Source organism: Ptychodera flava, chromosome 7, assembly GCF_041260155.1.
Source record: "Ptychodera flava strain L36383 chromosome 7, AS_Pfla_20210202, whole genome shotgun sequence".
NCBI classification, from domain to species: domain Eukaryota; kingdom Metazoa; phylum Hemichordata; class Enteropneusta; family Ptychoderidae; genus Ptychodera; species Ptychodera flava.
In genome coordinates, this window is record NC_091934.1 from 17959934 (window position 1) to 17983408 (window position 23475).

General features: G+C 37.9%; 1 protein-coding gene across 1 annotated transcript in view; it reads left to right on the plus strand.

Annotated features, from left to right (window-relative positions):
- Nucleotides 1–6111: 6111 nt before the first annotated feature.
- Nucleotides 6112–23475, plus strand: part of LOC139136925 (uncharacterized) — a 32961-nt gene continuing 15597 nt past the window's right edge. The window contains exons 1-3 of the mRNA XM_070704784.1: nt 6112–6334; nt 19745–20301; nt 21661–21954. Coding sequence (XP_070560885.1) covers nt 19792–20301; nt 21661–21954 — 804 coding nt within the window. The 5' untranslated portion in view covers nt 6112–6334; nt 19745–19791. The remainder of the gene's footprint in view (nt 6335–19744; nt 20302–21660; nt 21955–23475) is intronic.

Consider the following 23475-nt stretch of genomic DNA (forward strand, 5'->3'; position numbering starts at 1 on the left):
GCAGCAGGATATGTAAATTTGTTTTCTTGAGGGCGCCTGCCAGTGACCTTTAACCTTCAGGATTTCAAACACAACTTGAAAATATACGAGACGAGCATCTACAAGTAATATAATATAGTGTAGAGTAATTGAATTCTTTGTTTTGCATCCTCTTTAAATTTTGAAAGGTAAGAGGTTCAAAGCTCACTGCGAAAATTTAACTCAAAGTTGAACAAAAAAACTTTATCAGTAAAATTAATCTCCCAAATGATACAACTGAAAATCAGCCTACTTTTGCGAGAGTTGTCGCAGATTATATTTTTACTTTATATAAACAAAGAAATACCTAGTTATATTTAGTATTAGCTACTATTATTATTTTGTATTACTTTATCTTAATTGGAGAAAAGACTTAACTTATTTTTGTATTACACTTTAAATGCCACAAAAGTGATGTAAATCCTATATTTACAAGCAAGCAATAAAATGTTATTATTATTATTATTATAGTAGTTAAAATGTGTAATCACGAAATGTCAAAGACTTGACCCTTAGTGTATATCAGAAGAGCTGCACATTTATCAATGCTGACAAATCTACGCCAGCCTGTTAAACAAACACTCTGAGCTGGTTTCAAAATGTCGCCACCAAAACAAATATTATTTATCAAATTTTAACACCACAGAATGGTACGTCCCAATCATATATAATGAGAGTATAGAGCTAAGAATCCTTTCTCTTCTCCACTTCTGTCTGAAGATTGCAGGATGCATAAAACTGAAGTAAAAGATATTATTACTTTTTACTTGAAGTAATTTGTATTATTAACGCTATAGTATGCTTTCCGCACCGTTCACTGTAATTTCAAACGAGGACATCTGTATATTTGTGTACATATATATATATATATATATATATATATATATATATATATATATATATATATATATATATATATATATATATATATATATATATATATATATATATATATATATATATATATATATATATATATATATACATTGTATTTATTTTTACACCTTTTGTTTTACGTTTGTCACCATGTTTTCGAAAGTTGGAATAGGGGTCACCATGTTTTCGAAAGTCGAAATGGGGCGGGGTTCACTCACGTTTTGATGTCACTCTGCAAAAGGTATCCACACCCAGACCGAAGGAACTGATTTGTCCCTAACTGTACATAAATAAAGAAAACTTGGAGAAGATATTATTACAAGCGAATAGCAATCCTACATATAATGAACATAAACTGACGGACGCAATTACATGTTAAAAATGAACAAATCGCCGTAATATTCGAAGTAGAATGGGCCTCAGGGACAGTTTTTCGAAGACTCGATTCTTTTACAGTACTTGCTGATCTTCGTACGATTGACATATGACAGCCTGCCGGAAAAAGAAGTTTGCATCATCTTATCAGGGTGTTAACGTTTGTGAAATAAGAGATTTAAACGTATACTGTCACCTGTTCTAAGTTTGTCACAGTTACCATGGAAAGAGAAAATCTAACCAATCACAGATTTTAAGCGGTGGCCACTTTTAAAACAGCGCCCTCACGTGGGCATTTTGAATACCAAGGAACGCCCCTTTGACCATATATGGGCATATTTAGATTACAGGTGACTGTATACCTCAAACGTCCCAAAGTGAACACACAGTAGGGCATATGTTGGGGCTATTTTGAATTTAATCATTAAGTAATCTACATCTAGTCCCGAATCTAGCATGTCGACTTTTAGCGTGCCAAATTATGGGGAAACAAGAAAACATTTTAGTTTAGTGAACACTAAATGAAATGAAAATAATGGCAATAATACAACTACTATTTGCCTGTAGAACTGTATGAAGCACTCAAGGTGCATTTTCAGCATTCAGTCTAGCTAGGCTAAAAAATCCAGCATTAAATCAACTTTTTTATTTATACAGTACAAAACATTCACTCAACAAAAAATGATTTAAGCAGTAGTCACGTCTGACGGTAACTTTGAACTTCATTGAGTCAGTAGTTGTTGTAGCGCCCTCTGGGAAGAATCTCCTGGCCTGGCTTTGAATTGCTGTTGTTTCAATGCTTCATGTGGACTCAGGGTTACGGCCGGATCCGTAGCCCTACGTATACCTCTCCCCTACCTGTATCGTGTTGGATAGTACGCTACCCAGCTGATATCCAGCTTCGATCCCTCAACCGAAGGATGGATGGAATAAAGTACCTGAGTCGAAGTACAACCGTGACCCCTGGGGAAGCACTACCATGAGAAGGATTTACACTATGTATCGCAGTCCCCCCCTCTCGCATTAGATTTTTGATAGTCGAAAAGTTCATCATGACTCTTTTCCCATTTTTTACAACTTTTGAATCAAGATATACTTCTTTTTAGATTTTTTCCAAAAAGTTTGGCAAACGTGTTAACTTCACTTGTGACCACCCACTTTTAACGACAATTACTTTATGTGAAATCGGTACAATAATTCGTTGAGCATGTCTATATCTATTTTTACAGATGAGCTGGCTTTACAGACTTTCCGAATGCAACCAAATTTGCAAAATTACGAAGCACAGGCTCGTCAAATTAAAGGTCCTCATACGGACCCATACGACCACTGTAAACACTGTATTCAAGGTACGATGGCGATTGATGACAGTGAAATCTTGTCTGTCATATAATCTACATCGTATAATTTAAATGTTGCAGCTATGATGATGTGGTGCATCTAGATATCGTGCACGAAATACATTGTTTGTCAACAAGAAACATATACAGACGCAGTTCTCACGACTACGGTTTCCCTATTAAAGAAAAGTATCGTATGAAGAAAGAATGTATGGGGGTATAAGTCGGTTTATCTGACATACTTATTGCCACTTAAGGTAGATGTACGCGCGTGTTTGTTTCTCGTGCACGTGGATCATGAATGATGTCACTGTGAGGAAGAATTCTCTTGTCATGGGAAACTTACCTGTACATTGGAATTAGTTCCTTCAACACGAACTGTAACCTCTACAGAAAGGGTATGGATAAGCCATCCCTCATCTCCTTCAGTTGCAAGTGTAACGAAATATTACTAACACCGTTTAATTTTTACTCATGTGCATTCTCTCAGGTCTGATACCTCTGGGGTGGGTATACTTCCTCTTCGGAGAGTATCTTAGGGATCAATCACTGTGTCGGAGGGGTCGGAGTAACTGGAGCTGGTAACTTGAAATATCATTGGGTTGAAAGGGGAGTGGATTATGTATAGGATAAAGCCCGAGTACGAGGGCTCTTCTGGTATATAAACCCAACGATAAAATGTCGAGGCCGCAGGCCGAGACATTTTATCGTAGGGTTCGACTTATATACCAGAAGAGTCCGAGTACGAGGGTTTTATCCGACTTAAAAACTATCGCCCCTAACTGATACATTTTCGTTTTCAATGTGTTTACGTCAACCGTCCCCTTTGTCAATGTAACATGTTTAGGATATGAATTAAAACTTTTATTTGTGAAATAGCCTTCCAATGTAATGGAACATCCTATAAATGCCCTATAGGGCACATTATGTAAATGCCCTAGGGCACATTAGTTTATGTTTGTACCACAGCAGATTTTGTGTTGCAGCGGGTTTCCGCTGTGTTACCGAATTCGAATATTAAAACGTACCAGCTATCTACAGATTATGACATGTATACTTTTGATTGACAGTACTTTACTATGGCGCTGTCATTCGTTTCTGGAATTTGTGACCAAGGCTTTACGAGTAGATAAACACCCTGAATTGAGCACTCTGATTGGTCAATCAACAGTAGATAGTTTTTATGCACAATCATGCGTCGGGCCAAACTTTGGTGCACAAATACCCTTTATTTTCAATTAATCCACAGCATCTCTTATATCTGTGTTCGAGGATCTGCTATGAATTTTTTTACACTATGAATTCATTTTCATTCTTGTTTGGAACCGACAGTATGTACATTGTAATCCTGCACAAGGTCACGAGATATATCCATATACTAACACCCGTCTGCGTCTCAACTAGCCATTTATATGATCCCTTCAAGATGGGCAATTTTACAGTAGTCTGATCTGTTTTGCATGGGTTTCCATGACTGGAAAATAAGCAAAAACCAATGAAAATCATATCGATGCCACATTGCCGTCTGCAAAATGATTAAATTGAAGATTATTCCAAGAATGCCAGTATAATCAGAAACTTATATAGTTCACCAAGCATGCAGTGGTGAAGCTGGACCATATCGAGTATCTCCTCATCAATTTGAACCGATTTCTACTGTTTCTAGACTTGCCGCCCGATTTTAAGGCGAATCCTGAAAACACCAGGCCATAAAATGTCGACAGTTCCCTCTTATATTTTTGTAACATATTATGAAACTCAGCCTTCCGGACTACAGTTGTGTGTGGTTCAATACACGGCGGCCGCTGTGGGGTATATGCATAAGTATACATCCTAAGGGAGCCTTGAGTAATCCTACAGGGGGATGGACCGGGGGAATTCCGTGTGAATCTGTACTGTTAATGTGACCCTCTCCAATCCTTGTATCTAAACTGTGACCCTCCCCCTTGACGGTATACTAAAACTTGACACCCCCCGCCCTAAATCACTGCTGATTATTCTCTCCAGGAATAACTGAAACAGTATCAGCGAATTTACATAACAATTAGTTTAATTGTTATGTAAGTCAAGGACAGAATTTACATGCGGGAGGGCTTGCGGCGTTTTGGGAGGGCTCGGGTCGTAATTTATCACGCAAGCATTTTTAAAGGGTCATGCATTTGCGGGAAGGTCACCATATTTAGTGCAACTCTAAGGTAGCAAGATGTGGCTGATATAGTGCTTCACCAAAAATATCAATTTATAATACATGGGAGTCTATCAGGCAAACTATTGACAATTTTCCTCCACACAACAAACTATGTCTGTACATTTATATATGTTTGATAATATATTATATGTAAATGTACTTTGCTTGCAGTGGGAAGTCATGTGTGTACAAGAAAATGGAATTTTTTGATTTCATTGCAAATGTTGATTTACTATACATGGTCGTCTATGAAGAAACTATGAATGATTTTTTGCCAATACAAAAATAGGTAAAGCTGTGTATTCATGTATGCTTGATTATTGATATCATCGGACTAGGGTGGTTACAAGTGGATATGTGTGCAAGAAATTGGATTTTGGAATTTCACCGAATTGTGATTCACTATACAATTAGATGGTAGAACTATGATCAATTTTTGCCAATATAAAACATAAAACTAACAATATCTGATAGACATTTGATATATAATTGATAAACACTTTCCCATCTGTCCCATGTTTTTGTCTCTTGTCTTTCATCAGGTTTAACTGTTCAAGGTGTTTAATGTAGGATACCACTACATCTTCTTTGCTTATGAAGCTTGTCGATAAATTGTATTTAAAAGAACTTATTTCGTCGGCAAAGTATTCAGGAAATACCAAATGGACATTCAAAAGTTTGGCCGTAAGATCATCTTCAATTTCTGTTAAAAGTTACCCTCCCCCAAGATAGGTAAATAAAAAGTGATCCTCCCCTCTTGACAGTTTTCTAAAAAGTGACCCTCCCCTCAATTCCCCCGGCCTGCAATTACTGAAGGCTCCCTAATGCATGCAGCCGCCGTGTATCGAACCACACGTACCGTGGATAAATTGTTGTCTGCATAAAATATAACGAACAATATATTGAGTAGCTGTAGTAGGTCCATAGCTGTGGTGTTTCACGACTTTTAGGGGCGTAGAAGTCGTAAAACTAAAAATCAGTCCGTAAAAGGCAGGAATCCCGTCTGTAAACACTACAGCCAAGGCCCCACAGCTATATAACAGGATTAGCCCTGCGTTCCGCGCTTGTGTCTTCCCGGCGTTATACGGCCTCCCCGGCACCAAACATGACACAACACGCTATCCAGTGCAGGGCTACATACAGGATATATTGAGAACTGTATCGTTACCCCACGACAAGCCTTGTTTTCTCACTTCTGTTACTTCCTTAGGGTCTCTGTTACCAACAAAACAAAACTACGAAGAACTGAAGAAGCGAAATGTCCCAATTTGACCTTCGTCTGACCCGGGAACTTTGTTCCTTTGCGACTCTGCTAGGTGGTCAGCATTACTTTAATCGTAGGGAGTTAGAGGGCTTACTTCCGGGAAAGTTCCGCCTTGCTTGGGAGCGAACAGTCATGATCACGGACTTCACGTAGCAATGATCGCCTCACATTTCAGCAGCTAGCTCTGTTGATTCATCAGATCACGGGTACTGGAAAGTTGTAGACTGATTTGCCAGTGTTGCCATCTCGCTACTCTATGACAGCAGTGCACAGGTAAGCGGTCATTGCATGTCTTCGACAAGGTCTCGCAGAAGCAGCAAAGAAAGTGATTTCAGGCCGTGACGACGCGACGAGACGCGCTTCATAAATTGTCCCAAGTGGTCCATGGCCCCTGGAAGGACCATGCCCAGAAAAATCCAAAAGTGTCATCGTGTTCTTGTCTGCCAGTTGTAAAAATAACACCATAATTCACAATGCCTGCGTCTGATTTAATTTTGACTCACGGAATACAATTGACGACATTACTCCGCCGCATTGAACTTCCTGCTCACGAAGTGCCCGACAAGCTGCACAGGAGTGTAAGACAGGGCTCTTTCGTCTTACTACCTGTATCGCAATTTATTTGTACGCAAGTTGCCGCTTCCATTGCTATGGAAAGCCCCGGGGGAAAGCCGTACGTTGCTGTCCAAAATGTAGACCTGTATGGTGTAATGGTGTACATTTGTTATATATTGTGATGGGCATGTTGCATTGGATGTGTGCTCATAATGGAACTAGGGAAGGCAGGTTGACTTAAAGTGTGTTATATGCATACGAACTTCAGCCAGAATTGACAGGTTACGGACACGCCATAGAGGTAGAAGTACTGTACGTCCATTCACAGACGCAACGACGTTTATATGCATGAAAACAATATAACACAAATATATTTGCATAAGTGTGTACAACGAACGCTTTGGTTTTTGATTCGCGTTCACATCACGTTCCGGCATCACGTCCAAAACGTCAACTTCAAGTGAAACTGACCTGTGCCAGGTAAATACTGAAACTGATAGGGCAAGTTATATATCAGGTCCAGTTGACTTTTGTTCGGGGTCGAGTTGTCTTGGGTTCGGGGTCGAGTTGTCTTGGGTACGGGGTCGAGTTGACCGGGGTCGAGTTGACGCGGGGTCGAGTTGACCTGTTACCCTCATAATTAAAGTGATTGGCATTCGGGTCATCAAAAGGTCAACCCCGCATGTCCGTGGCGGCCCGGGCTAGGTTGACCTTTTGTTGATGACCCGCATATACTCAGCCGACTCCCACTACAGACAGCTTGGTAGGGGGTCGCGCAAACCGCACTAAAGAAGCTCAAGCCGCACGGCCCAGCCCAGCGAGGCTACAATTATTGCAGCTATCCCTATTCCGTGATGTGCAATTGCGATGGCGATTGGCATTTACTATATATTTGATGGTCATGTGCATTGTTCAGAGTATAATACAAGTCTCTTTTAAGCCAACATCATGTTTTGACTAATTTAGCTATTAAGTGTTTAAATTCAATTGAAAATTAAATTTAAGATGAAACTACCGGGGCGCTGCACCCAACACAGCGTATTTTGCTCAAAAGTCACTTTTTTGCACATATTCAGTTTTCATTAATTTGTTGATCCAAGATTAAAATATTGGTTGGGTCCACCTTTTAGCTTTTCAAGCAGTCCTAAGTTGTGTGATCAAGAATTTAATTTATGCAAATGTGTGCTAATTTCCCCATTTCCTGGCTTCTTTTTCTTTCAAATTTTTAAAGAATTTAACTCAACTCTGGTAGGGTCAAGTTTTCTGAAATTTACACATTATGCTCTTTAAATGCTATATAACAAAACAACTGTTTTATTTGGCAATAAAGTTCTTACATTTTGAAGGAGGCATTTTAATTTTACTAATCATGATTTTAATCACTTTTTTGAGTGTAAGTCATCAACCCTTGCCATTTTTGAATGAGGATAGATAATGCAAAATAATATAGTCCTTTTTTTCTACATATACTATTCTTTCAGGTGAAATATTACATTTCAGAAAATAGCATCAAGAATTTTTATCATTAATATTATTAAAAATTTAGGTTTTTTTCACCCCAACATACACCCCTTCATCCTTCAAGTAAACTATTGCTACCACAATAAACTTTAGATTCTCTGCTCTTTGAAAATATAGAGTATGAGGGGGTTTCCTTGTCATCTTAGTTGAGAAATATTGCTTTGAAAAAAACTGTTGGCAACATGCAGCTCCACTTTAAACTTTCCCCATATTGGTACCATGATCACGATGTCTAAATTTAAAATATGCTAATTGCAATGAAAATCAAAAAAACGTTTAAAAGGCATGCAGCTGATTCAAAATGTTTTACAATATATAAAAAATTAGATTGGCATAACTTATGTAAGAAATACATATTGCCATATAACAAATGTGCATGACAATACATGTATTAGAAATGCCCATTGCAATATGAGGATTTGCCATCACAATAGAACGATGCCCATCACCATATTACGAATGTGCATTAATTTAAAATCATCATTTTACTCCACTTCAGACAGCTACGGCTTTCCATGCATGACAATGTACATGTATAATGTAGTAGCAAAGTAGGAGGGTACTCACGGTTACAAAGTCCCCAGGTTGCAGCGTCAACTTAAAACCACCAATCAGACAACCAGGAAGCTGTAGCACTGGAAAGGACACATATTGCGTGTTGGCACTTGTGTGTTCACATACATATGTAGCTTTGCACATGGCTGGTTGTAGTAACTTTTGTCATATTCCTGAAACATCCTTATACCTCTATCTCTCTATCTAGTTTGTTCCTGGTTTAACCCTTTCACCACCATGGTTTATCCCAAATCCATTGTTTTCTATGATAAAGTTGGACCTGTATACAGGGAACTGGGGGTGAAAGGGTTAAAAGCAATGCTCTGAGGAAATAAATAAAACCTCAGTCATGGTTGAAAACAAAAAACAAAGGTCAAAGCCAAAGTGACCATTGTTAGGTTGCCTTATTGCATTCACAAGGCCAGTGTCTGCAGAAAAGAAAGATGTTAAAACAATGAAAAACATCTTTTCAAATCAGCTCTGCCATCAAACAGTTACTGTGCTGTATACCTCAATGTCAAATCTAATGAAAAATAATGATTAATTTGTAGGATCAGCATCAATTTCAAGTGTGTGAATTATTAGCTCACATTGGTTTTACCAATGTGAGTTTATCGTATAGGCTGAAGTCGATGGCGTCTGTCTGTATGTCTGTATGTCTGTATGTATGTATGTATGTATGTATGTATGTATGTATGTATGTATGTATGTATGTATGTATGTATGTATGTATGTACGTACAGTATGTCCGTCAACATCAAAAACACGCAAACCGCTGCACGTTTCAGCTTGGTATTTGGTGTGTGGATGCATCCTGGGCTATAGATGGGATTTTCTTCAAATGAAGTCTGCATTGCCCAAATTATGCAAATGAGCTTACAAAATGTGAAAATGGTTAAGAATTAATAACTCAAGAACCGCTTTTTTGATTGCTTTGAAAATTTGTGTGCAAGTGCCTTAGGTGAACCTTATACAGTGTTATGAATATTGTGAAGATATCCTTATTTTGTATTTTTGCTCAATTTTTTTGTGATTTTTCTCATTTTCAGTAAAAATTCTTCTTCTCTGAAACCGCCAGCCCAATCGCTCTCAAATTTGGGTTGTATCGTTGCAAGGGTGTTACTCTTCTAATTTGTTGAAATTATGACAAAATTGGGAAAATTACTATTTTTGTGCAATTTTGTCATTTTTGGTCAAAAAATCTTAGACAGTATTTCCTTTTTAAAACCCTGGACAGACAGCTATCATATTTCGTACACAGAGGTACAGAGATGACAATAGTTAGATATGTGGAAATTGTCCTGAAATATAAAAAATTGTATTTTTAAGACATATTGTCATTTTGGTCAAGAAAACTTTATCTCAACATTACTTGTTTGATAGCTTTGTAATTTGGTTTAAAGTCCCTTGTTTGATAGCTTTGTAATTTGGTGTAAAGTCCCGAAATATGTTATTAGATAAATTTTCTGCTCAAAGTGTTGGGAAACCCCAAAATTTGTACATTTTAGGTACTTTTCTCAGTTTGTGACCTTAAATGACCTACACCAACCCAGGATATGGTGTGAGACAATTTTGAAGGCTGTGAACATAATTTTGTCATATTTGGTACCAATTGGTAGGAAAATTTGATCCAGAAAACAAAGCTGAGGTGATTTTTTTTCATTTTGGACCAATTTTTGCAACTTTTCTATGTAAGACATACAAGAACTGATGAGAAATTTGGATCCAGGATAATTCCAGATGTTGTAATCACCGCCTAACTTAAGTGCTGTTTACATTAGAATGATAACACTCATGGCATTAATTAAAAATCTCCAAGGTTGTAAATGTACTTCCTGTCATTTGGTCTTATGTAATACCAAGGGGTGGAACATTTGATATTCAGGATGGGGTAGGGTCCAGAAGATCAATGATGCAGCATTACTTTTTTACCAGATCCCTTGTGCATTTTTTGCCCACTCCCACCTTTTCTTTTTATCAAGCCTTCTCTGTTTTTTTGTTGTTGACATTTGCTTATGTATTTAGGATCTGCTTCTCCCAATGCTATAGAAGTTGATATGCATGTTCCTAAAGATGACATCCAGTACCTAAGTTGGAGACCTTATTTGCTTTTGTCATTCTTGTTTTTCCTGGTTTAATATTTCTCGAATGGACCAATTCAAACCGAATGTGAGCACATAGTGTCCTTGACGGTATTTTTGTAAAATATAGACCCAGGTACATGTATCATAAAACTACAATGATGTAGCGTTACTCATGTGGGACCTGTAAAACGCTGCTTTGTGGACTTTTGCAGCCAAAGATCTCTGTACAGCTTTCACCCAGTGTTCCCGGTATAAGATACAATGTAAGGGCAAAGTGAAAAACCCAGGCCTAGTCTGGCCTAGTCGGGCCCTCTAGGTTGATGATCTAAAATTTAAAGTGAATTCAAACACGCTGGAAATTCCCGCAGAGACTGAGTTTCGCAAAGCTACGTTGTGCCTCAGCTGGCCTGTCACGACGTCAGGGATCGCTGCCAAATCAAGCATTTTGCGTACCCTCGATTGATGATTACTTTTTTGCCACCGAACACAGAATATAGTTTGTGCAGGTTCGATTTTGCTTTTTGCTATTATTTGTTTTATTGAAATTCATGCGGCGAAATAGCCCCTTGCAATTTGCATCGATCACACACAGGCCTTCTGTTGACTGGGTAGTTTGTAAAAGTGTAGTTTATGCTACGTCCCGACGTTCTGTTCTGTTCTGTTCTGTATCCTCATCACCACGGTGTGAAACAGATAAGGCTACAGAAGAGAAAGTCGGAACGTAGCAGTCAACAGAAGGCCTGTGCGATCGCATCCTGCCATGCATCTGCGAGCGCGGGGTTGATTAATTCTCTTCCGGGTACAAGCAGACTTTGCATTGCAACGATTTGCGTGTGCTCGACATGCTCTACTGTATGTCCCGCGACCGTTTTCTGGAACGTACGTTGCGTGGGGCCATTCTTGGTGCGCAGGGTCGTTTTCACTTGTTACTGTCTTCATATCGTGTTGTGTGCTGAACATGGAAGTATTTATGCATACAAACTAGTTCTTTGTCAAATAAAATAGATATTTCTGAGAATGAACCGCACATGTTGGGGTTAATGTCTTTCCCTGCCGTTCTCCACCCATTTTTAGACAGTACAACTGTAAACTATGACATGCCTAAAAGCATACATGTATGGGATACGTTCAGAAAGGCGTCTTGATATGTTCACATGTGTAACCGTGTAGCTGGGTGATCTACTTGCGAGGGCGCACATATTGTACGTGAATTTGCTTTAAATTTTAGATCGCCAACCTAGAGGGCCCGACTAGGCCCGACTAGGCCTGAGTTTTTCACTTTGCCCAATGTTAGTGCAGCAAACAGTAGGACTCCCCTCAGACTGCACCAAAATTTTGTGATGAAAAGGGTTAAACCATAGACAGTACAGGGAGAAGACGTCTGTCTTCCCCCCTCTACCGTCTATGGTTAAAACAGGACCTTGGGCACACACTGGGGGGATTGCTGATGACACAGCCATTTTCATGCTCTGGGAGGGAGTTTTTGAATTCTTGTAGGATCGCTTTAACGGTCTGATAAATTTGAATAATCCTTATGGGCACTTTTGTGACATACATGTATGCAAAGAGGGGTCAAATAATCATACAGGGAAAACATTTTGAAATGTGTGCATTCTCTGACAAAAATTGGAACATTTTTTTAGGTTTTTTTCGACTCAACTTTAGTTGCTATATTCACAGACGTCATATGCAAGATTCAATGACAATGAACGCCTGAAACACGGCAAAATTATGGGACTCTTGGACCAAACACACCAGGTTCGATAAGTAGCGTGGCTTTTTTACATTTGCAAAAATTTACGATAATCCCGCTTTTATAGGGGAAATTCCTGTTTAAACGATACAGCTGTACATGTACTGCACACTCAGTCCTGTTACAAGTACCCCATCATAAATGCAAGGGGTACATACATAAATCATTCTAAAAGTCAGACAATTTGGCTGTCAATTAAATGTTTAAAAACTGCCCACAATTTCTAAACTTAGCCATATACAACATTAACTTTAAAGCCCCACTAGCTGTAACTCTTGAAATTTGTAGACCTAGAAAAGGCTTCCTATTTTCTCTGGCGTTCTTTAAATTCTGCCCATTTATGTTTGGGCACACATTTATTATTTATCTTATTCGAAATTGCACATGCACTCCCAGTGGGCAGTTTATTATACTTGTATAAACACCCCTCAATGAGTATATTCCCACAAACTTGTTTTAGTTTGGAAGTAAAATCTCAAAAATAATGCTAAAAGATACAGCAAGTGGGGCTTTAACCCTTTTCCTGCCGAGCGCCCTTGTCCGTTATTCTCCCAAGTCAGTAGAAAACCGCCCCATAATATGTGCCTGCAAAAGATTGGCTCTCCTGCATGTTATCCTGCCAGGCATTTTGGCAGAAATCGCCCATTTTCAGGGTAGTTTTAGCCGTACTTATACGTGTTAGACTTCGATATTTCTACATGCCCGTAGACAGGGGAAGGAGCTCAAGGGTTGCTGCAGAAAAAATTGAGGTCACCGGCTTTGTTTGCCCCTGGGAGTGCGTCATTTTATTGCCGTTTCATGTTTATTTTTTCGGAAATAAACTCCTTCAGTATTACGTACGTCCGCTAGGCACAAACATCACCTCACTCGTCTGTTAGTCAGAGACCCTGAGGGTCGTGCTAGGGGTGCAGCAGCACCGTCAAACCTGTCCTGTTTCCCCAGGGTAGGGTCAATTGAATACGTACCTCCAACGACTTGGCAGTGTAGCACAAAAACTACGTTTTTGCCGTTGTATTAACGACATGGCTGAGCCATTGAAGCACAGCTTTACGTAGTTTTGCCAGCTCAGTTGGGAGTTGGCTTACGAGTGTTACCGTTCATTACTGACTTAATTGAGTGGTCCTCAGTCAGGTATGGGTTTGTACCGACATGGCTTGGGCTGCAGCTAACCAGTGATAACCAGTCACTACCCCCAAGTCTTCAGTTCACTTTTGCGATGCACGGGTGCAACGCAATATGCTTCCATTGTTCTAGCCATCGACGTGTCCACATGCATGGCAGCCATATTGTACTGCTAGCTGGTTTGCATAACAAAAGCAGTCCCTGCTAACTGCAGACGGTATCCCCGTAGCATATTGACCTTATGTCACCTTTTGAATTCTCTGTACGCAAACAGCGTACGTAGTTACTAATGCGTTGGCAAGAGGATACGTTTGCCTGCAAACCAGAGCCAATACTTCGGACGATGGAATAAATAAAAAATCCAAAGCTACGTCCATTGAATGGCACGGCCAAGGCGGTGAAGGACGTTGCCTGGCTTGAACTTGCAGAGCTGAAGCCCAGCTTAGTACGTCGGACACCAGTTTGTAATGGTATTTCCGAGTCGTTCATATCCGTTCCATCGGAGGAACAAATCGAGCCGTCCCGTCAAAAATACGTTCTCATTTTCAGTCACGCACAACTGAATAAGTGACTTTCGTCTCACACCATCGGCATATCTACCAAGTCGTTTGCAAGAGGTAGCCTTCTAGATTAGCATTGCCGAGTTGGTCAAGTTCGGCAGCAATCTCTATAGTGCCAGGCAGCCAAGTACGTCCAACTCCGCCAGAAAACGTCACCATGCTATCCTGCCAAGTCCGCTAAAAAGCGGTTAAAAAAACCAGCCCCCCTCGGGTGTGGGGGACTGGCGGACAGGTTTCTGCACCTTTCCCTGTCTATCGACTCCCTGCGAACCCATTTCGAGGGGAAAAGGCGTTCCTTGTCAGAAAACCTGTCCTTGGATGACCCCTAAACGCACAGGGGATAGCAAAACGTAGTGCCGTCGACTTGGCAGGAAAGGGGGTACCCAAAAAGGGCCCGATTTCCACCGGGTTGGGAGAACAACGGTCACCAGTGCTTAGATTCTGGCTACACCGAATTTCAAGCGGATTTTCACCGACTTGGCAGGAAAGGGTTAATGTAATAAACACCCGGATTTTCATTGTTGAATCTGATAAATTGATTCACTCCCATCAAATCTGCATCGATGAAAACATCATCCTTGGCATAGTGACTGCAGAACCTAGCGTTTCAAGTTTCAATCAATGCAGTATGACAGGTGACCAAATTTTTATCAGAAATGATTTTCTTGGTCACATCTTCACCTAAATTTTATCATAACCAATTTATCTGAACGACAGCTAAAAATTTACAGTAATTTTTTTTCACAACTTGAAAATGTGAGTGTTAATGACCCAAGCCGACCAGTCATGTCACATTTTAACTATCACAGACATATAATGTATAATGTAATAACTTTATTAACAAGCTTCACAAAATGTGTTATTTGTATGTCCACATTAATAAACCTCAGAGTTTAAAATTGTAACTTAGATTGCATTTAAAGTGGCATGGTTGTCACATCACATTGAGTGCTGTAATTTTTCCATCCTAAATTTTAGAGCAACATTTTACCAATTTTTGTGAATTTCTCTGTGACTGGACCAAAGGGACGTAAATTTTCATTGGCTACAGTTTTTATCAAAATTTTGGGAAAACCTAAAAATAATTGTCTGGATCTGAAAAAATGTTTTATTTTATAATGGCAACAGCTATTGACTTTGGCCCCCAGTTGGCTAAAATGGCATGGTTGTCATCTTTTGCACAATGTTTTGTGACATTAACATTTACTTCTTCAGTTCACACAACCTGTTTTAACAGTTTACCAGTTCACCTGTAAACAGGTCTACATTTCCTGTTGATATCAGTGAGTTTGGGGCAAATGATAGCAGTTAAAAGCTGTAATAGAAAATGCTTTATGTACACAATATTTGTAACTGTGTGTGAAAAAATAAATATTTCACTCATTGTCTGTCATTTATAACAGTACCACGATAAACATGTTTGAAAAAGTTTGAAGGAGTAGTGAAGCCATGAAACTTTGTTTCACATGAAGAAAGACTTAAAGCTCCATAAGCTGTATCTTTTGGCTATTTTTTCAGAACTTTTGTTTTGTGGTTTCCCTACACTTTCTGCATGGAATCCTTAAACTGTAATTTAATGCCAAGTATTTAGCATATCAACACAACCTATACGAGTATAATCTACACTGTTATTGTTGAAAATTGTATTCAAGTCCGGACTAGAATTCATTTGTAAACAATAAACAATAATCACTACACACACACATACAAGCTGTGTTGACAAAAAGAAAAAGAACACTCGAAATTTCAGCATGACAAACGGATTAAGGTCAGACAGGGTAGTTGATATACAGAAGCAGAATACTGAAAAACTTACAAACGGAATAGGGCCAGACATGGTACATGTAGTTGATATACAGAAGCAGAATACTGAAAAACTTGCCACAAGTTACAGCATATGCCCCTTTAAAAGATAATTTTGAAAAACACATGATGAGAAAAAAAATGACATCATTACTGTACAGTTGTACAGATATACCATAGATATAGGCTGTACAGTTGGATCCTAATGAAAGCTAGATAACCTTTAAATTTACCTCTGGGAATGATAATATTAAAGGAATTGACATTTTGGCCAGAGGGTTTCCGTTTATTTTTTTGCTCATTCTCTGCCAACCGCCATCTAGCAGTAATCCCTTAACCTGGCAGCAGTCTGTATTACTTGATGCAAAAAAGGAAATGTCCTTGCCATGGTGATGATCATGAAGATCATTAGAAATCATTTGGCTTTCTAAATCGGCTTCCGTTTTTTGCGATGGTAATCAAGTGATCATTAGAAAGAAATGCACGGTGACAGGAGATGGTTTAGGAGGTATTTTGTCAAAGTCTGCCCAAAAGTCTACATAGTATTTCTGTCTGACAGTCCCCTTACCAGGATTCACAGCGTGGGGATATCATGGTTTCTATGTTATCGCTGACACAGTATGAAGCAACACTTAGTACTCAGTGAAATGATTATGGCAAAAGTATAATTTTATCTAATGTTGTCATCAGAATTTGATGTATTTACAATGTAACATCAATACTAAGAATGATGCAGTGTCATTTGCATGTAAAATTCTCTTTGATGTATTTATCAGATCAAGGTTTCATTACTTTTATGAAATTGAATGTACCGAAAATACACATACATGTACCAAACGCAAGATGTAGTACCGACATGTATAGAATGTGAATTTTGAATTTGCAAAATGAGGCAAATAATATTAAGGGTAAATATATATATATATATATATATATATATATATATATATATTATATAATATATATATATATATATATATATATATATATATATATATATATATATATATATATATATATATATATATATATATATATATATATATATATACACATATATATATATATATATATTATATATATATATTATATATATATATATATATATATTATACTGGTATATACAGTATATATATATATATATATATATATATATATATATATATATATATATATATATATATATATATATATATGTATGTGGTGTGTGTGTGTGTGTGTGTGTCAGTCGTGACTGCATGTCAAATGAAAAATTTAGCATAGATTATTTTCTCCTTTAGCACAAATTGTTTGAAATTTGAGTTGTATAGATTAATTTTGTACTCAAAGTAATATATTAACTTTCTAATCATTTCAGTCTACCTACCAGCCTAATGTATCTATCCTATACCTGCACATACATGTAGACATTCAAATAACGAGTCGAGTTACTTCAGGTACAAAGATAGATCCGTTACTTGGGTTTCATGCATCCTGCAATCTGACTGTCTGTATAGCATTGTGCACTGCTATTTCCCACGAGGACATCTGTATACACTCTGATTGATATATTTATATATATATATATATATATATATATATATATATATATATATATATATATATATATATATGTATATACATGTATATCTAATTTTATTCCACACAAATCCATAGTAATCTTCATATATATATATATATATATATATATATATATATATATATATATATATATATATATATATATATATATATATATATATATATATATATATATATATATTTGTGTCCGTCTATCTGTGTGTGTCTATGTATTACTCTCCGTTGCATTGTGTGTTCTCAGTCGGTCTCATTATTTCAATAAGAACAGCAGCTCTTCTTATAGGATTATAGTTTTGTAATGCTATTGCCCAGACTGCCCACAGTCATAATTACAACTGCACTGGGTGAAACGTCATACTGCTGTCCACAGGAAGATTACTACATGTACATAGTATGGATTTGTCAGAATTAAACGGGATAAGTCCACGGATGTGGTACTGCTTAAGGGAATAGATACTCAGCCTCAAGGGAATATCATTCATTCAAAACTTCAAAATCACTGCTGACTGTACCAACATACATGTTTGTATTTCCATGATACATTTCAAGGATAATTTAATGCTGGAGCAGTGAGAAAAAGGATATTTCCATATTTTTTTTATCATTTTGTGTAGTATATATGTATTAATTTGCATCATGTGTATTTCCTTATTCAATATTTTTCTGAAAAAACGCTCTCTGCTGGGTATATCGCGATCATGATCATGATTCACCTAGACTGCTGTAACCAGTGGAGATGAATTTTTACAGTACCCTTTCGTATATTTTGTACAATATGCATGCAAATATGTATGGATAACGGAGCCCCATACTGACACAAATGTAGAAGTTTTGGCAGTTGCTTGAATTTAGCATTTATCTCAAATGTGAATATACATCAAAAGTTGCGGCAATCATTAAATGGAGTTTAAGAAAAACTTATTTACTGAGTGCACTTAAAGTGAAAAGTGTGTTTTAGCATAAATTTTCAATAGAACAAAGTTATACTACTATCAGATGCTGATGCGAAATGAGCAAAGGCAAAATGGAGTTATGAAAACTGATAATAGTAGTTTGTTTATATGTGTGCGTGAACATGTGCATCTTCGGTTTTCAGTCTCATGCAAATTATTGTGTGACGATTTTTACTTTCAGTAACACACAAATAATGTTCATTTCTTTGTAGTTGCACTTATGACAGGATGCCAATTTCCTCTTAAGTATGAATATTTTTTGCCAAAAATTGCCTGGTTTTCATATTCAAGAAAAATTGTGTACACATGTGGTAAAGCATGTGCAGCAAATACAATCACATGAGCCATGGACTAATTCTCTGATCTCAAGGTGTCAATGCTCCATGAGTTGTCTACAGCTTATACAATATGCCAAGATCAGAACAATAGGCCTCACAAGTCATGACTGTATTTGTGAATCACCCATTATTATAATATTCACTTGTTTCTTTTGAGTTCAACTACATGTATGTTGATAAGGGATTAGGCACCATGATGCAGAGAATTTATTTATCACAATATTTGAAAGGCAATTCAGTTTACATTCAGGGAAAATTGAAAACACCAGTTTTCCAAAAATATCTCTGTGTCACAGTCATTGAAAGTGTTCAGAACAATTCATACTCAAAGGGTACTACTTGAGACAACTTAAAAGTATATCCAGCTGTTTGGATAGCAACACGGTCACATGAATTATCATTTCCTAGAATGCTGAAAGGATTGAAGTGGATCTTACAAGTGTTTGAATATGTAGTAATGTACCTACATGTACATGTACAGTGTAGAGTTACATCTTAGAGTCATATGATGGGAGAATGAGAGCTCAGTCCCACTGATATTTTTTTAAAATCATGGCACCTTGAAAATAATCCTTGTTGTACAGTGAATTGAGCTGGGTTTGTGTTCTCATTGTATTTTCGTTATGACCAATACTTTGGTTATAAAAGTCATGTAATCTTTGAAAGAAATTGAAATCTGTTGTCTGTGTGAGAGTTATCTTTCTCTTTCATCAGTCTATTTTTCACCACTATTGTTCTCTAAAAATTTGAAACTACTGCAGCCTTTACCCATAATGGAAAAAAACAATAAAACATCTACAGCCTTCCAGCACTCAATGTATCTATGCTTAAATTAGTCTCTTCTGTTTTTTTCTCCAGAGAACTGATGCCTTTATTTCATTTATATCGATGACAGTTCCTTAAAAATGGATCACAACTCACATTACCACAAAGTGCTCTTCCTTCTCCTGCTACTGTGCTTATTTGCATATGCAAATGAGGACAGTACAGCTGGTGAGACGACAAACTCAGTTTTCCCGAGAGGTCACCTACAGCCGTTTGGCGCTCACAAACCACCAATCAAAGGAGTCATAGATGTCGTAGACACTCCACCGAGTAGTTCAGACTTTTACACAAATTATGTCCGAGAGAGCAAACCATTGCTGATGAAGGGAGCGGCAAATAACTGGCCGGCCACCCTCCTCTGGAAGGACGAAGACTACCTACTGGAAAATTTTGGTGAGGAAGTCTTCCGGGTCGATTTAAGAAAAGTCTGGGACGATAAACATCCACCGAGAATGAACATGTACTTGAAAGATTTCCTGCAAATGTATAAGCAGAAGCCCATCTATCTTGACTCCCCGTTTCCGACGAGTGGAATGCTCCATGATACGTTCATTCCTGCTGTTCACACATGTGAGGAACTTTATTCAAAGGTAAGACACCCTGATCTTTCTCCAGAACAAGTCTCATTCTTGCAGGGTAACAATCCCTCTCCTTAGTCATATTTTGTCACCACATTGTACCTATAGATGGAGTAATACATATGTCTTTGCCCATATGACTGTGTGATACTAAAGCAAATACATGTATATAGCCCTCCCAACTAAAACAAATACATGTACACATGTATATACCCCTCCCAGCTAGTCCACAATGGACAAAAGGACAGTCCGTAATGGACGAAAGTAAACTTTGCAAGACACAATATACGAGGTGAAGCAGAGTTCATTATGGAGTGCAAAGTTTGCTTTAGTCCATCATTGGGGTACATTATTCCTATTATTTGATCGTTTTAGCAATGCCAGTGAATTTGTAGATTTAGAAAACATCTGGGCCATGACTGGATAATTTGATATATTATCAGTAATAATCTGGAGGGTGATATCACAAAATTCTCTGGCATTGACAAAGCTATGATATAATTTTGAATAAAAATACACATACACACAAACACTTGCAGAACACATCGTAGCTTCAGATGAAGTCTATATGTTGTTGATTCTTTGACAGTTTCTGTGCCCTCAGGACATACTTGTACTATAATCCATAAGCCAGGTTTTAAATATTTACATGGTGTATGCGATAGGCATCAATATTCATATCTTCTTAAGTACTGTGCAGAAAGAACATATATGAACTCAGCAGTGTTCTCCCCAGAGCGATTATAGAGTGGTGGCCGCCAATCTTTTATGTTTGGTAAACAATAGAAACTCAAATTAGCTACCACTTTGCCAGAAAATCCTTGCGAGAACTGCGAGATGAATCGACTGCTCCAAAATTCTGAAAACTGGTTGCAATACTCATTGTGTATTTGTTATATCTTTTTCATGTCATTTTTTCAAAGAACTTGTGTTGAAATGGAAAAGATTCTGAGAAATCACTTTTGATTAAAAATCCGTTTGACTATCATTCACCACTGGTACCTTCAAAAGTGACACCAACAACTGATGGATTAGTGTAACAATTGTCTGTCTCGCGTGGAGACTAGAACGAGTGTTTAAAATCCCACCTTCAGTCAAATTTCAATATTTTTATCACATAATTTCTAAACCAATCGTGTTTTTGAAATCGTAGAGAACCCAGAACCTAAAAATGACATCCTTCTTTGACCTATAGAGTAAGAATATGGCAAAATAAGAAACGAGATCAAAATCGTGCAAGTGCATGGAAAAGTTTTTACGAAAAAAGTTGTAAAATCTCACATGTATCATTATATACAAAGTTAAACTCGTCTTGATAGTTTTCACTTGATCTCGCCAAGTTATATTTATTCTCATTTTGCAATCTTACAGATCGATGCAGCCAGTCTACTCTACAGTTCAGGGAACACAAGCTATGTATTCCATCAAGATGGCTACGAAAACATCATCACGGTCCTTTCAGGTCGCAAGACCTTCCTCCTTGCACACCCAAGAGACAGTCACAAAGCCTATGCCAATAATTTCACCACCCTTCCAGGGCTTTCACCGATTGTCCCAGAGAAAGTTGACCTCCTAAAATTTCCCAAGGTGGCAGATCTTGATTACTACGAAGTTGAGATAGAAGCTGGAGATCAGTTGTACGTGCCGATGTTCTGGTGGCATCAGGTAAATGTTTAGGGATATGGTCCATTGATCATGAAAGGGAATTGTCAAATATGAAAAAAAACAGACTTCTTTCTGTATTACTGAAAATTCTGTACTTCAGTAATAGGTCGTAGTTTTCAAAGAAGTTGGTTGAAGTTTCCAGGTAATTTTCATTTTTCCGCTATTACACTCATATCTTGCTTGTTAGTCCCCACGGACACCGTCCGGGGGGACTTATAGGTTTTGTCATGTCCGTGCGTCCGTCCGTCCGTGCGTCCGTCCGTTCACGCAGATATCTCAGAGACGCCTGGAGTGATTTCGTTCAAACTTGGTACAAGGATAGTACCCTACCTCATACAGATGCACGTCGATTTGTTTCACAATGCGATCAAATTTGTCCGTGGTAGAGGACTTTTAGTTTTCACCTCCATAGACTCCCATGTATAAGGCAGACCATAGACTCCCATGTATAGGCAGACCATAGACTCCCATGTATAAGGCAGACCATAGACTCCCATGTATAAGGCAGTCCATAGACTCCCATGTATAAGGCAGACCATAGACTCCCATGTATAAGGCAGTCCATAGACTCCCATGTATAAGGCAGTCCATAGACTCCCATGTATAAGGCAGTCCATAGACTCCCATGTATAAGGCAGTCCATAGACTCCCATGTATAAGGCCAAGAAAAATAAAAATTTAATTTCTCATCGTATTCATATTGCAAAAAGGATGCAGTGACACAGTTTTTAGTCCCACCAGATAAAGTCCAGGGGGCTCATAGATTGGGTCATGTCAGTCCGTGAGTCCATCCGTTCACGCAGATATCTCAGACACTTTGACAAAATGTCATGTGACCTTGGTGACCTTTGACCTCGAATATACATATTTGTCCATAACTCAGTAATCACAAGTGGTAAACCTTTCATATATGGTATGATGGGACACCCCTATGACGCCACATATTGTACCTCATTAATTATGTGCATATCTAATTTTGAGCGAGCCAATAGAGCTAGAGGTCTGATTTTTGGTATATATGGATAACTTAGCAATACAATTTTTTTGACAAAATGTCACGTGACCTTGGTGACCTTTAACCTCAAATATACATATTTGTCCATAACTCAGTAATCACTAATGCTACACCCTTCATATTTGGTATGATGGGACACCTTATGACACCACATATTGTACCTCATTAATTATGTGCATATCTAATTTTGAGCGAGCCAATAGAGCTAGAGGTCTGATTTTTAGCTCACATTTGGTTTTACCAATGTGAGTTTATCGTATAGGCTGAAGTCGATGGCGTCTGTATGTATGTGTGTATGTATGTATGTATGTATGTATGTATGTATGTATGTATGTACAGTATGTCCGTCAACATCAAAAACACGCAAACCGCTGCACGTTTCAGCTTGGTATTTGGTGTGTGGATGCATCCTGGGCTATAGATGGGATTTTGTTCAAATGAAGTCTGCATTGCCAAATTATGCAAATGAGCTTACAAAATGTGAAAATGGTTAAGAATTAATAACT